Source organism: Capricornis sumatraensis, chromosome 8 (assembly GCF_032405125.1).
Source record: "Capricornis sumatraensis isolate serow.1 chromosome 8, serow.2, whole genome shotgun sequence".
NCBI classification, from domain to species: domain Eukaryota; kingdom Metazoa; phylum Chordata; class Mammalia; order Artiodactyla; family Bovidae; genus Capricornis; species Capricornis sumatraensis.
This window is the reverse complement of record NC_091076.1, coordinates 105,246,145-105,259,250: the sequence shown is the minus strand read 5'-3', so window position 1 is coordinate 105,259,250 and position 13,106 is coordinate 105,246,145. Positions and strand designations below refer to the sequence as shown.

General features: G+C 58.5%; 2 protein-coding genes across 4 annotated transcripts; both read right to left on the bottom strand.

Moving 5' to 3' along the window:
- On the bottom strand, positions 1-4,825 carry TRIM65 (tripartite motif containing 65). Of its 2 annotated transcripts, XM_068978094.1 has the most exons (6): positions 4,424-4,825; positions 3,323-3,418; positions 2,850-3,083; positions 2,594-2,765; positions 2,389-2,454; positions 1-1,834 (listed from the first exon to the last, which is right to left on the bottom strand). In XM_068978094.1, exons 1-6 carry the CDS (start codon positions 4,823-4,825, stop codon positions 1,260-1,262), a joined length of 1,545 nt encoding a protein of 514 aa, XP_068834195.1. In that variant the 3' UTR covers positions 1-1,259. The 2 variants fall into 2 exon arrangements, with proteins under 2 accessions (XP_068834195.1, XP_068834196.1); XM_068978095.1 differs by lacking the exon at positions 2,389-2,454.
- Positions 4,826-6,348: 1,523 nt separating this feature from the next.
- On the bottom strand, positions 6,349-10,841 carry MRPL38 (mitochondrial ribosomal protein L38). 2 transcript variants are annotated; one of them, XM_068976949.1, is made up of 9 exons: positions 10,717-10,841; positions 10,400-10,582; positions 9,343-9,477; positions 9,055-9,263; positions 8,498-8,570; positions 8,284-8,329; positions 7,232-7,390; positions 6,866-7,002; positions 6,349-6,655 (listed from the first exon to the last, which is right to left on the bottom strand). In XM_068976949.1, the coding sequence occupies exons 1-9, from the start codon at positions 10,781-10,783 to the stop codon at positions 6,519-6,521; spliced, it is 1,146 nt and encodes a 381-aa protein (XP_068833050.1). In that variant the 5' UTR covers positions 10,784-10,841; the 3' UTR covers positions 6,349-6,518. The 2 variants fall into 2 exon arrangements, with proteins under 2 accessions (XP_068833050.1, XP_068833051.1); XM_068976950.1 differs by having other exon boundaries at positions 10,403-10,582.
- Positions 10,842-13,106: the final 2,265 nt, after the last annotated feature.

Genomic DNA, 13,106 nt, shown 5'->3' with positions numbered 1-13,106 from the left:
ACTTTCTTGTACAAAATTACTGCTCCCCAATGACCCGGCACCCTCACCTCCAGAAACACAAGATCACAAGATAAAACATGTACAGGGACCTGCATGGAAACGTGTTCTGAATGGCAAAATCCAAAACAGAAGGAGCGGGAGCTGTGCTGGCACCTACACTTGATGCCCACGCCCCGGGTAGGGACGAGGTGAGAATGATGGCGGCTGAGGCTCTGCCGTGACGATTGGCTGGCAGCCTGGGGAGCAGGACTCAGCTGGCCTGACGCAAGGTTTCTTCATTTCGGTCCCTTGTATAAGAATAAAATCTTCAAGTCTCCACTGTGTCTCTGTTGAGCGATTTCTCTTTAGGGAATGTAGCCCACATACAGGACAATAAATATGGCCAAAACTTCCGGCTCAAAAGTCGTCATCTTAAGACTTCCCTGGCGCAGTGGTTAAGACTCCGACTTTCCACTGTAGGGGGCAAGGGTTTGATCCCTGGTTGGGGGAACTAAGATCCCACATGCTGCAGGGTGTGGATCCCAAAAAGTGCCCCCTAAAAGTCATCACGGCCATATTTTTATAGCCCCCAAATAAAATATTTTGAAGTCCAATAATGGATAAACAAATTCTGATTAAATTGGCTTTGTCATTAGGAGACCATTTATGTTGCAGTCATTCACGGAGAAAATTTGAACAATGTGGAAAATGCTTATGTTAAATAAAAGATGCAGAAAAACACAAATGTTTATAGAATATGAGCACAGGATGTGCAAAGTAAAAGAGAAGAAGAAAATATACCAAAATGTGAAGGAAAATAGAAAAGAGATGAGGAGGGAGAAGGTAAAAATCAACCTTCTCAAGATTGCCTCTAGGAATCTTCTGTTCTGAGGTCTACACTGTCTCGGTAGGAGGTAAACTGCTGTTGCCCCGTGAGTGACTCTGTCCCGCTGCGGTATGTCCTGTACTGCACGTGTGCTCCTGCAGGAGCTGGGCACCACGCTGGTCTCTGAGGTCCAGGCAGCCCTAGAACTGGGTTCCCATCTTCCTCCCTTGAGCCTCACCCCCTTCAGAGATGAGGGGAAGGTGAACTCCAGTTTGGAGGCTTCCTCCCGCCTCTCTCCAAGTGGCCCAGCCAGCTTCTGAGTCGGTCTTCCAGCCAACAACTGGTCCCATTAGAGCTGTGGCCTCAGGTCCCCAGGGGAGCAGCTGAGGCGGTTCTGGGGCCCACAGGAATGGTGGCACCTGGCCACCAGGTTGGCACTCGTCCCCTGCCTTCCTCAGCTGAGCCCCAAAGCCTCTTCCTGGAATCCTGGAGGGAGGGTGGCCTCAGGCCGATGGCACAAGGTCAGGGTCCGACCCTCGAGGAGCCAGAAAATGGGGTAGAGGGGCTGGGTGAAGATGGCATGGAAGGTGTGCAGGGGTTGGGTCTTGGGTTCCAGGCTATAGAAGGTGAGGCAGCCAGAGGCCAGGTCCAAATCCACGCCCAGGAGCTGCCCTGACACGACTGGGAGACGCTGGGCCTTCCCGTCGTGCCAGGCCTGGGTGCAGTCCTCCTGAATGCAGAGCCCCCAGGAGCTGGGCCCACGGCCGATGTTGTCCGTGTGGGGCCCCTGCCTGCGCCTCGTCAGTTCTGAGTAGGCGACGCCCAGCGTCACTGAGTGGCTGGACGCACGCACCTCCCAGTAGTGCCGCCCGGTCTGGAAGCTCTGGGCACACTGCACCTGCCAGAGCTCAAAGCTGCCGGGCCTGTCTGGGCCCCGGGGCTTTAGAAGGTGCTTTACCCGCTGGTCCTGCTGAGACAGGTAGAGGTGGCGGTTGGCGCTGACAGGGTCGAAGGTCAGGTTGCGATAATCTGTTGGGCAGAGGCAGATGGAAGGTGAGTGAGCAAGGGTGCCTGCGCCTAGCCGTCACTCTGTTCTCATAGGGGACAGACAAAAACTGAACTTCCATTGATGGACCCCCAGAAATCTGCAGGTCACTGGAAGCTGAGCAAACGTGGACATCCTCTCAGCATCTGATCTTCCATGCGATCCCTGAGGTGGAACCTTCCATCAGCCTCATTTCACAGATGAGAAAACAGGCTCAGAAAGCTAACTTCATAGTGAGTGGAAGAATCTTAATCAATCCCAGGTTCGTGCACCCAGAATCTCCTTAAACACTACACTCGCAGCATGTGTAGGAGGTGTACATGGGGAGGGGGGGCCAGGCCAGCCCTAGGGAGGGGCGTGAGACATGTTTCCTGGACAGAATAGTCAGGAAACAGTAGGTGCCCCCCGACACATGCAGAGAGACACACACATATGCTCAGGTGCACACATGAACACACACGTACCCATGTGTGCATACAATGCACTCACACACATATGCTCACACAGGTGCAGACACACGTGCTCTAGGCCTTCTTACTCTGCCAGAGTCTCCTCCTCAGTGGACACACTGGGTTCAGGACTGGTGCCAGGGGACCTGGGGACTCTACAGAGCAAAGCAGGGTTTTAGGGGAGTCATCAGGAGGAGCACTCATGGGGGGCCAGGCAACTGACTCGTTTCCCACCCCCAGTGGGAGGGACAGCTGGGCCCAGAGGGGCAGGCAGAGGTCTGGGATCAGTCTTACCCACGGAGCCCAAGTCAGCAGCTTGGGCTGGTACTCCAGGGTGAGCCCCCTCTTCCAGGAGGAGGGCACACAGCTGGCTCAGTGACTCCTTCAGGCCGCCCAGCTGCTCTTCGTCCCATTGTGGGAGAGTCAGTGGCCCGAGAGGGCCTGGGGGCACCAGTTGTTGTGATTCCTGAGCGCAGGGGACAGCTGCAGTAAGTCTGGGCACAGGGGCAGGCACACCGGCCCCCCGGCCCGCCTTCCTGAGGCCTGGTACCTGGAGGAAGGTCCGGTCATCCAGATGCTCCAGGAGGCGGCGAATCCTGCGATCACAGAGAGACATGGCCTCCAGGTGGCTCTGCAGGCGTTGTTTCTCCTGCTGGGCCTGCTCCTGGGCCTGGGTCTTAGCCACATCAATGTCCCTCAGAGCCCTGGCCCGCCGCCTCTCCAGAGCCTGCAGCAGGTGGCTGAACTTGTCAGAGATCACGGAGGTCAGGGTGCAGGCTGAGTTCTGGGTGGGCACAGGAGGAGCTGAGGACAGCCAGGGCCCTGGGCTGCCCACTGGGCTGAGGGGTGGGGAGCCAAGGTCTCTCTGTCCCCCACCCCCCGGCCCTTTATTTCCTGCTGCCGGGAGGCATTTTCAAAGTAGCTCATGCCTACTGTCCAGTGTCCCAGGGGCTGGCTGGTGGCCGCCTGAAGGACGCAGCACAAGGACATGGTGGGGGGTTGGGGGGGGGACAGGCCTGATACCTGGATCTGGCTGCTTCGCTGCTGCAGCTCCTGTAGCTGCTTCTGGGCCTGGGTGGCCTGCTGCTGGGTGACCTCCAGCGTGGCTCTCAGCTGGGCCTGTGGGCCCACCGGGGGACGAATGACAAGAGGGGGCCAGGACTGGCTGTGAAGTACCCCCTCAGCCAGTCGGCAAGCACCTGCAGATGCTCAGCCTCCCTGTGTGCCACCCGGGTGAGGCCCGCACACAGGGCATCAGTCTTGGTTCTGAGCCCTGGGGGAACTGGGTCAGGGTCCCAGGGAGGCCTGGACAAAGCCCCTGCCCTGCCGGGAGCAGAGTGGTCCCCAGAAACCTCGGGCTGAATACGAGCGACACGGCTATAACCTTAGGACTGCAGGATGGCACCCTTGCTAGGACTTGGGGTCCTGCACCCGGTCAAGAGCCTGTCTTGCTTCTGCTCCTCCCAGTGACACCCGGAAGTGAGGGACCCATGTTATCCCCACTTCACAGAAGAGGAAGCAGGTCAGGGAAGTTCATAACTTGGCCAGGTCACTGGATCTTCCCAAGAGCAATGCTTGCATCTCCGTCCGAGCCTCAGAGCCTCCAGCACAGTACAACATGCTGGAGGTAGGAAGGGACAGGGCAGAGTTTCCTAGTTCACCCTGACTTTCCCCAAGGGCGCACAGTCCTACACTCCCACCCCAGCATCACTGCACGCCTACCCCCCCCCTCCCCACCCCGCTAGCCAAGTTCTAGCTCTTTCAGTGCTTCTGCCTTCCAGCTGCACCACCTAGTCCTCCCTGCAAAATTCCACACTCCCTGCACTGTATTCAGCCCCCAAGGCAGTAACCTCTTGTCCTGACTCTGCGTCCTCAGCAGCCGCGGGGACTGTCTGTCCTCCAGCACTAGGCTCTGGGATCCTTGACCTCCTCACTCCATCCCGGCTACTCACTCCCGTATCCTCACCCTGGACCTGGCACCGGCCCTGACATCTCTATTCCAAGCATTCCTTTCCTGACCGCCACCTCTCTCAACCCGGAATCAAAACAGGGCCAAGCCCGCGGCTGAAGCTGCCCCGCTCCCCGCCCGGGCGCAGAGAGCTGTGCGGGTCCCCGGCGAGTCACCTCGCGCGCCCGGCGCTCGGCGTCCAGCAGCACCCGCTCGTGGAGGCGACACTCGCGCACGGTACACACGCAGCACACGCAGAGGCCCTCGGTGCGGCAGAAGAGCTCGAGCGGCCTGCCGTGCCGGGGGCAGCGCGCGCCGAGGCCGGGATCGGGGCCGGGGCCGGGGCCGGGCGTGGCGCGGAGCTCCTCCACCACCCCGCTCAGAGCCACGTTGCGACGCAGCTCGGCGCAGTCCGGGAAGGGCTCGCGGCACTCGGGGCACACCTTCTTGCGGCGGCCCCACCAGTCCCGGATGCAGGCCCCACAGAAGTTGTGGCCGCAGAGCAGCGTCACCGGCCCCTTGTAGAGCTCCAGGCAGATGGAGCAGGTCAGCTTGTCCTCCAGCTGCTGCGCGGCCATGGCGGCGGCGGGCGGCCCCGGGCGCGCGGAAGGCCGGGGCCTCTTAAAGGGACCGCGGGCGCTGGTGTGTGGGTGGAGCGGGCGGAGCGAGGACCCGCCGGGATGACAACCTTTTTTCCCCTCCGACCAGACCAGCCACCACTCCCAGCGCCTGCCCGCTGCAGCACGCCCGTTCCGCCCAGCGCCGATGGCTCCGGCTCAGAAGCGCCCCTGCCTGCCTTCTACTGCCCAGCCTGGGAGATGGGGTCCAGCTCTCTCTGGTCCCACCCTGGGACCTCATCCCGCTTCCCGAGATCCTCAGTCCAACAGCTCTCGTGCAGGGGATCTGGCCCCAGGTTCTGGAGACTAGAGCCTTGGGAAAGCCATTGGGCTTCCAAGCCTCCTCCTGGCCAAGGGCCACCATCAGAACCTCTTCTGAGGCCCTCATCTGAAAATCTAATACAAGTAACACTGACAAGACGTTATCTACCTCCCAGGGGGTTTGGCCATTAAATGAATCAGGACAGCAGGTGGGAGTGCCTGGAAAGGAGCACAGGGCACACAGCTGGTGCTCATTAAATGCCCTCCTGACCCATGGGGCTCTGCTGCACTTTTTGCCTTGAGCTGAGTTTCAGCACTTGCCAGACTAGGGTGTCTCCCTGCTCTAGGCTATGCCTAATTTTGGTTCTTTTTAAAGTAAACAGTGAGATGGAAATGTCTGATTACCAAGAGACAGAGACCAGAAAATAGTGATTCCTTCCTACCCCCTTTAATGGAAACTCAAAGCAGTCTTCAACTGCACTCAGAATGCTGTGCTGGGGAGAGTTCCTTGTTTGTAGGTCCAAACTGTTCTGGAACCCCACTTCTTAAAGAGTTGGTTCCCCTGAAGCTGAGCAAGAGGGGGTCTTGACCACTAACCCACCATCCCTGGGGCAGTGTGCTGGGCCAGTGCGAGAGGCAGAGTTAACTTTCTCCTTTTCTGACCCAGCTGGTTTAATTTTGAAGCAGGACATCCTCTCACTTTGATGCAGCAAACCTCATATTGTCTTGTTTTGTAATGTGTATAGTTTTTCTTTCTGATCTCGACTGGCTCCTAGGCAGTCTTCTCCTTTAGAGAAGAGAGATGCACTAACCACCCAGCAAGCATGCAGGAGCTTCCACGGCTCTGAGCAGGGCAGTGTGCCCAGAGACCTCTGAGACCTGCCTGTGCCCCACCTGACAAACCTTCAAAGCATCTGAAGGCTGGGAGCATGAGAAAAGCCAGTGAGGGGACAATGCCCAGGGCTGGCAAATTTGTTTCAAGAGGCCTGTGGGAACAGCCAGGGCCCACCACCTGCGTTTCTTCTGTACCCGTCTTCAGCCCCTGGATCACAGGGCCTCTGACAGCCTCAGGAAGCAGAGGTGAGGGGGCACCTCCGGGGGTGGGAGGCAACCCTCTTCCTGCCAATAAAACAACAGATTTCTGCCAGGGGGCGCCCAGAACACAAACCCAGACCAGCTACAGCAAAAATCTTTATTGGAAACTCTACCCCCAGCCTTCTTCCCCCCCCAATCCCTGAGCCTGCTTGGAGGGTGGCAGAGGGGTGGCCTCAGGCAGGAGAACCCCAATGCTTGGCCCCTCGGCGCTGTGTCTCTATTGCCCCGGCCTGCAGAGCCTGGCAGGGAGGCCTGAGAAGCCCCGTTCACTCTCTGAGATGGGGGGCACTCCGGTCAATCAGTAGATGCCATAGGTGGGTTCGTGACTGTCCCTGTACCGGTCCAGGTAGCGCAGAGGCTGCCGGTGGGGGAAGCACTTCTGCTTAGGGTGATAAGGGGGCGGGCGCACAAACTCAAACACAGGCTCTCGCATGTCTGCAGAAGAGTGAAGGAGAGACACAGGTGTGGACTGCTGCTGGCCTGAGCCCATCCGTCTGTCTGCTCCAGGGAACTGCCCAGCCAGCCCACCCCAGGAATGGCACGCCTGCTGCTGGCCCTCTCCTGCAGGCGCTTCTCCTGACATGTCAGGGGAGGTCTGTGTGCTCGGACCAGCCGCCCCCTCCTCCTTGCCCACTCTGCCCTTACCCAGGAGCTGGTGGAAGACGTGGGTGACTGAGTCATCCCAGCGGCACTGGAAGAAGGCCAGGCCAGCTGGGGTCATGGCGTCTTGGTGTTTCTTGTAGAAATCAAAAGTGTGGAAGGTCCGCTGGGCAAGCTGGTAGCTGTAGGAGGGGAGCATTTCAGAGTGTGGGGGGGGACCAGAGCCCCATACCCCACCTCTGGTCCCACAGGCAGTGCTGAGAAGCCCCTTTGGGTCTGCCTAGCACAGCACAGCCAACCTTCTGCTCGCCTCAAGGCCCACGTGGTGAGAAAGGAGACTCGAGGAGGACTGACCATTACCGGGACGCTGGCCTGAGCCCGGGGGAGCTGGGGTGGGGAGGCGCAGATTACCAGGGTGAGGGCCGGGTGTCCCCGGAGAAGTCGATTGGCTCGTCCTGCTTGAAGAGAACGAAGGCAAAGCGGTGGAAGCCAGAGCCTCGGGCAGGGAAGGGGGGGAGGTAGGGACACGTCTCCTGTCCTTCAGCCACCCTGTCGCCCGGGATGTTGGTGCTGGACAGAGAACAAGCATCTGTTAATTGCCACTCGCCGCAGGCGGCAGCAGGGACATCCCCACCCAACGTCCTAGAGACTGCTACAACTCTCCAGGAGGACCCCAAGATGATCTCCACTACACAGTCAGGTAGGAAGAAGAACTCTGTACGCCCTCAGATGGAGAGCAGACGTGTCGGGGGTGGGGAAAGTAGGGGCTAGGAGGCCAACAAGAGCCCCAGCAACTGTCAGGATGAGAGCAAGCTCGAGCAGCTGGTTTCCCGGTGCCGGGGGGCTGGTGGGGCGGCAGGGCCGCTCAGGTGGGAGAGCCACGCCACCTGGGACCGGTTCTCATCTGATGTCCTGAAGGCTCTGGGTTTGTCAGGGAGTGTCTGCCCAGCCTGGCACTGGGATGGCCACTGGATCCCCCCCTTCCCCTGCCCCAGGTACAACTCGCCAGAGGGCCTGCTGCACAGGGTGGTAACTGCAGTTGAGTAAATGTGCCTGACCTCTGCCTCTCGGCCTGGTGCTCAAACAAAAGGCAGCCCACAGGCGCCAGAGGCTTCTCATGGTCTCCCTTCCCATATGCTTGTCACTGAGCCCCTCAGAGTGGCTAAGGCACGAAGGGACACGACCCTAGTCCCACAGGCGAGGAAATGAGTTCAGAGAGACAGAGGGGCATGCGGGAGGGACTGAAACCCACCGCCTGCCTTCCCTCTGTATCCTGGATCAGCCCCTGGATCACCCGTCAGGGCCCTTGACACCCTCAGGAAGCAGAGGTGAGGGATCACCTCCAGGGCTGGAAGGTGGTGGTTAATCCATGGTGGAGCCAAGACTCAAGTTCAAGTGCAGCTCTTTCGGGGATGCTGGAACCTCCTCAAACGCTGAGCCACACCCTGATCCCAGGTACTTACACCAGCCAGTGCACATACTCCGCGTCCGCTTCCAGCAGGTGTCCATCTACACACAAACACACCCTGCTGACTTCGGGCACTGCCACCCCCTCCCTCCTCCTCCCCTGGAAGGAGCTGGGGCTGGAGCTTTCCACCTGGCCCCTCCCTCAGCTCCCCAGGGCGGCCCCAGGGAGGTGAGGGAGGCAGACATCCGCATGAGCCCCCTGACCCTTACCCAAGTTGGTGAGCAGCAGCGTCCACATGGAGCCCTCATCTGCCTCATAGGTCACCTCCGGGGGCTGGGCAGCCTGGTGGGGAAAGAACGAGGGCGCTGTCACCCCATCAGGGACAGACAAGCTGTTCTAAATAGACCTTTATTCTGGAGGGCAAGAGCCTTGGAGAAAGGAGAGCCCATTCTGGACCAAGTGCCCTGGACAGCCCCTTGAGAGGCAAGTGAGCAAAGACTTATCCAAAGAGCCCTACAGAGCTGCCTATCCAGAGATCTGAACCACAAGAAGGCCAATGGCTAGGGGCTGGGAGGGCACTCTGATGGAGCTGCTTGTATTTTACATTCCCTCCTTTGTGATTACTTTATCATGGTGGTGCTTACTGGGAAATCAAAGAGACAGAGAACAAGAAAACCCCAGGTGAGCCCACACAGACGCTGTGCTTGTGCCCTTGACCACCATAAAAACCGCCTCTGTAACTGCTTTCAAAAAGGAGCTGTCTCTGGCCCCATGGTAGGATGTGTCTGTGCACAAAGGGCAGGGAGGGGCACAGGCCAACAGTTACCTCAGCTGGAGTGACTTCATTGCCATAGTACACAGGTACCAAGTGGTCCTCGCCTGTGGCATAGGCCACATGCAGGGGGACTCGGGGCACGAAGGTGGCCCCACGGAAGAGGTCCCGATAGAGGCCATAGTATTTGGCCAGACGCTGCTTGTGGTAGGGGCCACAGGTTCTCTCCCACTCGGCTCGCATGGCTTCCAAGGGGATGCTCGCTGGAAAGGAATGATGCCAGTGGGGATGCGGGGTGGGGGCAGGGACACACCCAGGACCCCCTCCCTCGGGAAGGCTTACCTGTGCGGAGGCGGGTGGCCCGCTCCTCCTCCACACTGGCCCGCAGCTCCCGCAGGACCCGTTTCCGTTCCAGCAACTGTTGGGTCCGGCAGACCTTAGGTGGAGGCAAGCCAATGTCAACCGTGTCTTTGGGACCTGCGGACGGAAGATGTGGAGAAAGTGGAATCAGGGCTTCGCTAAGCTCCCTGTCCATACTTTTCCTTTCACTGGGCAAACTCTGCTACTAAAGCTTAGCCTTTAATTCACAAAACTAAAACATACTGTGTTGTCAGCTTCACAGATGTGGACTTGTTCCAGTCACTAAGTAAACTGGATGCAATGTGAGATTCTATTTTCTAATCCCTAAACAAGGTTACATCTGTCTGTGTGCATGCGTGCTAGGTCACTTCAGTAGCATCTGACTGTGCGACCCCATGGACTGTAGCCTGGCAGGCTCCTCTGTCTGTGGGATTCTCCAGGCAAGAATACTGAAGTGGGTTGCCACGTCCTCCTCCAGAGCATTATTTGTCCAGGCGGACGGTGACCTAATTGTGGCTGGGATCACCTTTAAGCCTGTTCACAACTGGCCGTGCAGGGTCCCTGAGTCACCATCCCCAGGGCTTTCAATTTAACTCAGCAAAGTATTGGTCATCTGTGGCAGGTGTAGAGATCTAGTGGTGGTCAAGGCAGACAGGATCCCCGTTCTTAGAGAGCTCATAGTCTGGGAGGAAAGCAGCAAAGAGTCTCAGGATGCAGTGTGGCCAGGGTGACATCAACAGTGTTACAGAAGCACAGAGGGGCGTTCCAACCCAGAAATGGGACGGGGGCAGTTGGTCAGCAAAAGACTTTCGGTGTAGAAACATCAAAGGTCGAAATCTAATAATGAAGAGAATTTTCCAAGGAGGGGGACCAAAAGATATGAAATATGCTGGCGGGACTAAGCCACCACCAGTGCACACAGGAACGTGAGCAGGCCTTCTCCGTCAAACACGGGGAATCCAAGCCGGCGGAATCCACCCCCGCCCCAACCTCCGAGTCCCAAGGAGGTGAGAGGTCACAGCCCAGCTCAGGACACCACCACCTGACTCCTCTCCGAAATGCTCCCGGTATGTCCGCCACCAGTGCGGGTCCCGCGCCTCCCGCTCCGCACGGCGCCGGTAGCGGTCGAAGCTGCGGTATTTCTTCAGCCGTTCCAGGTTGCTCACGTCGATGTCCTCGTTGGGCATCGGCCCCAGAGGAGCGGCCCGGCGGCTCAGGGCGGCTGCGGGCGGAGAGCAGGACATCAGGCTGGCCCTGGCCCGGCTCCCGCGGAGGCCCGGAGCGGGAGCCGGCTCGAGCCCCAGGGTTCGGCTGGACGGGGGCCTCCAAGAGCCCCTTATCCCCCAGAGCCCTCACCTGAGGTGCTGAAGCCCCGCCAACTCCGACTCCCGTTCAGCACGACCCGCCACCAGGTGGCCGCCATCTTCCCTCAGGCCGGCGCGCCGCCACTCTATGGACCCCACAGAGGTGGCCGGAGCGGCGCCTGAGCTAACGGCGCAGGCCCCGCCCCCCGCGTCCCGGGAGCCCCGCCCCCCGCGTCCCGGGAGCCCCGCCCCCCGCGTCCCGGGAGCCCCGCCCCCCGCGTCCCGGGAGCCCCGCCCCCCGCGTCCCGGGAGCCCCGCCCCCCGCGTCCCGGGAGCCCCGCCCCCCGCGTCCCGGGAGCCCCGCCCCCCGCGTCCCGGGAGCCCCGCCCCCGCCCTGGGCCCGAAGTCCTCCTCTTCCGGGCTGTAGGTGGCTGCGGGCATCCGGCTTCCCGGCCTCGGAAGTACCCAGTGGGCGGCGGGGCGGACCTGCGGGCTGTCCCGCCCCATGCCTGCCGTCGGCCACCAGGGGGCGACACAGACTGGGGGCGGTCAGGCGGGCTTGTAGCCGCCTCCGCTGGAGAAGGTCCGCCCGTTGCAGGGCTCTGGGTGGTGTTCTTGGGCTTCCCTGGTGGCTCAGATGGTAAAGAATCCGCCTGCAGTGTGGGAGTTCAGTCGCTCAGTCGTGTCCGACTCTTTGCGACCCCATGAATCGCAGCACGCCAGGCCTCCCTCTCCATCACCAACTCCCGGACTTCACTCAGACTCAAGTCCATCGAGTCAGTGATGCCCTCCAGCCATCTCATCCTCTGTCGTCCCCTTCTCCTCCTGCCCCCAATCCCTCCCAGCATCAGAGTCTTTTCCAATGAGTCAACTCTTCGCATGAGGTGGCCAAAGTACTGGAGTTTCAGCCTCAGCATCATTCCCTCCAAAGAAATCCCAGGGCTGATCTCCTTCAGAATGGACTGGTTGGATCTCCTCGCAGTCTAAGGGACTCTCAAGAGTCTTCTCCGACACCACAGTTCAAAAGCATCAATTCTTCGGCGCTCAGCTTTCTTCACAGTCCAACTCTTACATCCATACCTGACCACTGGAAAACCTGGGTTCAATTCCTGGGTTAGGAAGATCCCCTGGGGAAGGGAAAGGCCACCCACTCCAGTATTCTAGCCTGGAGAGTTCCATGGGCTGGATATCCATGGCGTCGCTAAGTCGGACGCGTGTTGTTCTCAAGGGTCATCTGACTCCTGAAGGTGGCGTCCTCAGCCCCCGTAGTGGTGTAGCAGCAGCAGCAGCAGCAGCAGTAGGGGCTGTGAGCAGGGCCTCAGGAGTCCCCCTGCTTGGGTTCATATTCTAGGATGTGACTTTCCCTTCGCCTTTGCAGTTTTCCTCATTTGGAAAGAAAGTAGGTAGTAACAGTGCTTATCTCACAGAGGGTGTTAAGGATTAAATGAATTAACATATATAAAACATTTACTGTGGTATCAAAGTGTTAGTCGCTCAGTCCTGCCCTGCACTTTGTGACCCTACCGACTGTAGCCCGCCAGTGTCCTCTGTTCCTGTGATGTCCCAGGAAAGAATACCAGAGTGGGTTCCCATTTCCTCCTTCAGGGGATCTTCCCCACCTGGGGTGGAACCTGGGTCTCCTGCGTTGCAGGTGAATTCTTTACTGTCTGAGCCCCCAGGGAAGACTAAACCGTGATATGTGTGCTCAGCTGCTTAGTTGTGTCTCTTTCCGTCCTGGTAGACTGTAGCCCACCAGGCTTCTCTGTCCATGTGATTTTCCAGGCAGGAATAATGGAATAGGTTGTCATTTCCTCCTCCAAAACTGTGGTATATGTGTTAGCTTTTGATTACCTCCAGTTTTTTGCCTCTGCCTGATGAGATGGTTGGATGATATCACCGACTTGGTGGACATGAGTTTGAGCAAGCTCCGAGAGTTGGTGATGGACTGGGAAGCCTGGCGTGCTGCAGGCCATGGGGTTGTAAAGGGTCAGACACAACTGAGCAACTGAACTGAAAACTTTTCAGGGTTGTGTTGTTCTTGGGATCTGGTTCTAACAAGATAAAACTTGATACTCCAGGTGACCTGGAGTGGCTTCTGCTCTGGCTCCTCTGTCCTGGAATTCAGGCTTCCATGACACCAACCCTTTGGTAACCCAGCAAAGGGCTCGTGTGCCCATGATGCAGAGCTAGACTCTGACAGCGGGTTTGGTTTGTGGCAAAGTAAAGACTTATTGCTGGACACCAAGGAGGGGAGTGGGAGACAAGCCTCAGATCTACCCCATCTTGGTCTTTGAGTTCGGAGAGTTTTTAGTTTGGAGGGTTTTTTTTTTTAAGTCTAGAATGAAGTTGGGGTTAATCATCATTTTGTGCCTTTTTCCCCACCCCACCCCCCGTGACATTTCTTAATTGAAGTTTTGGGTATCTGGATGTTTCTGGTTTACA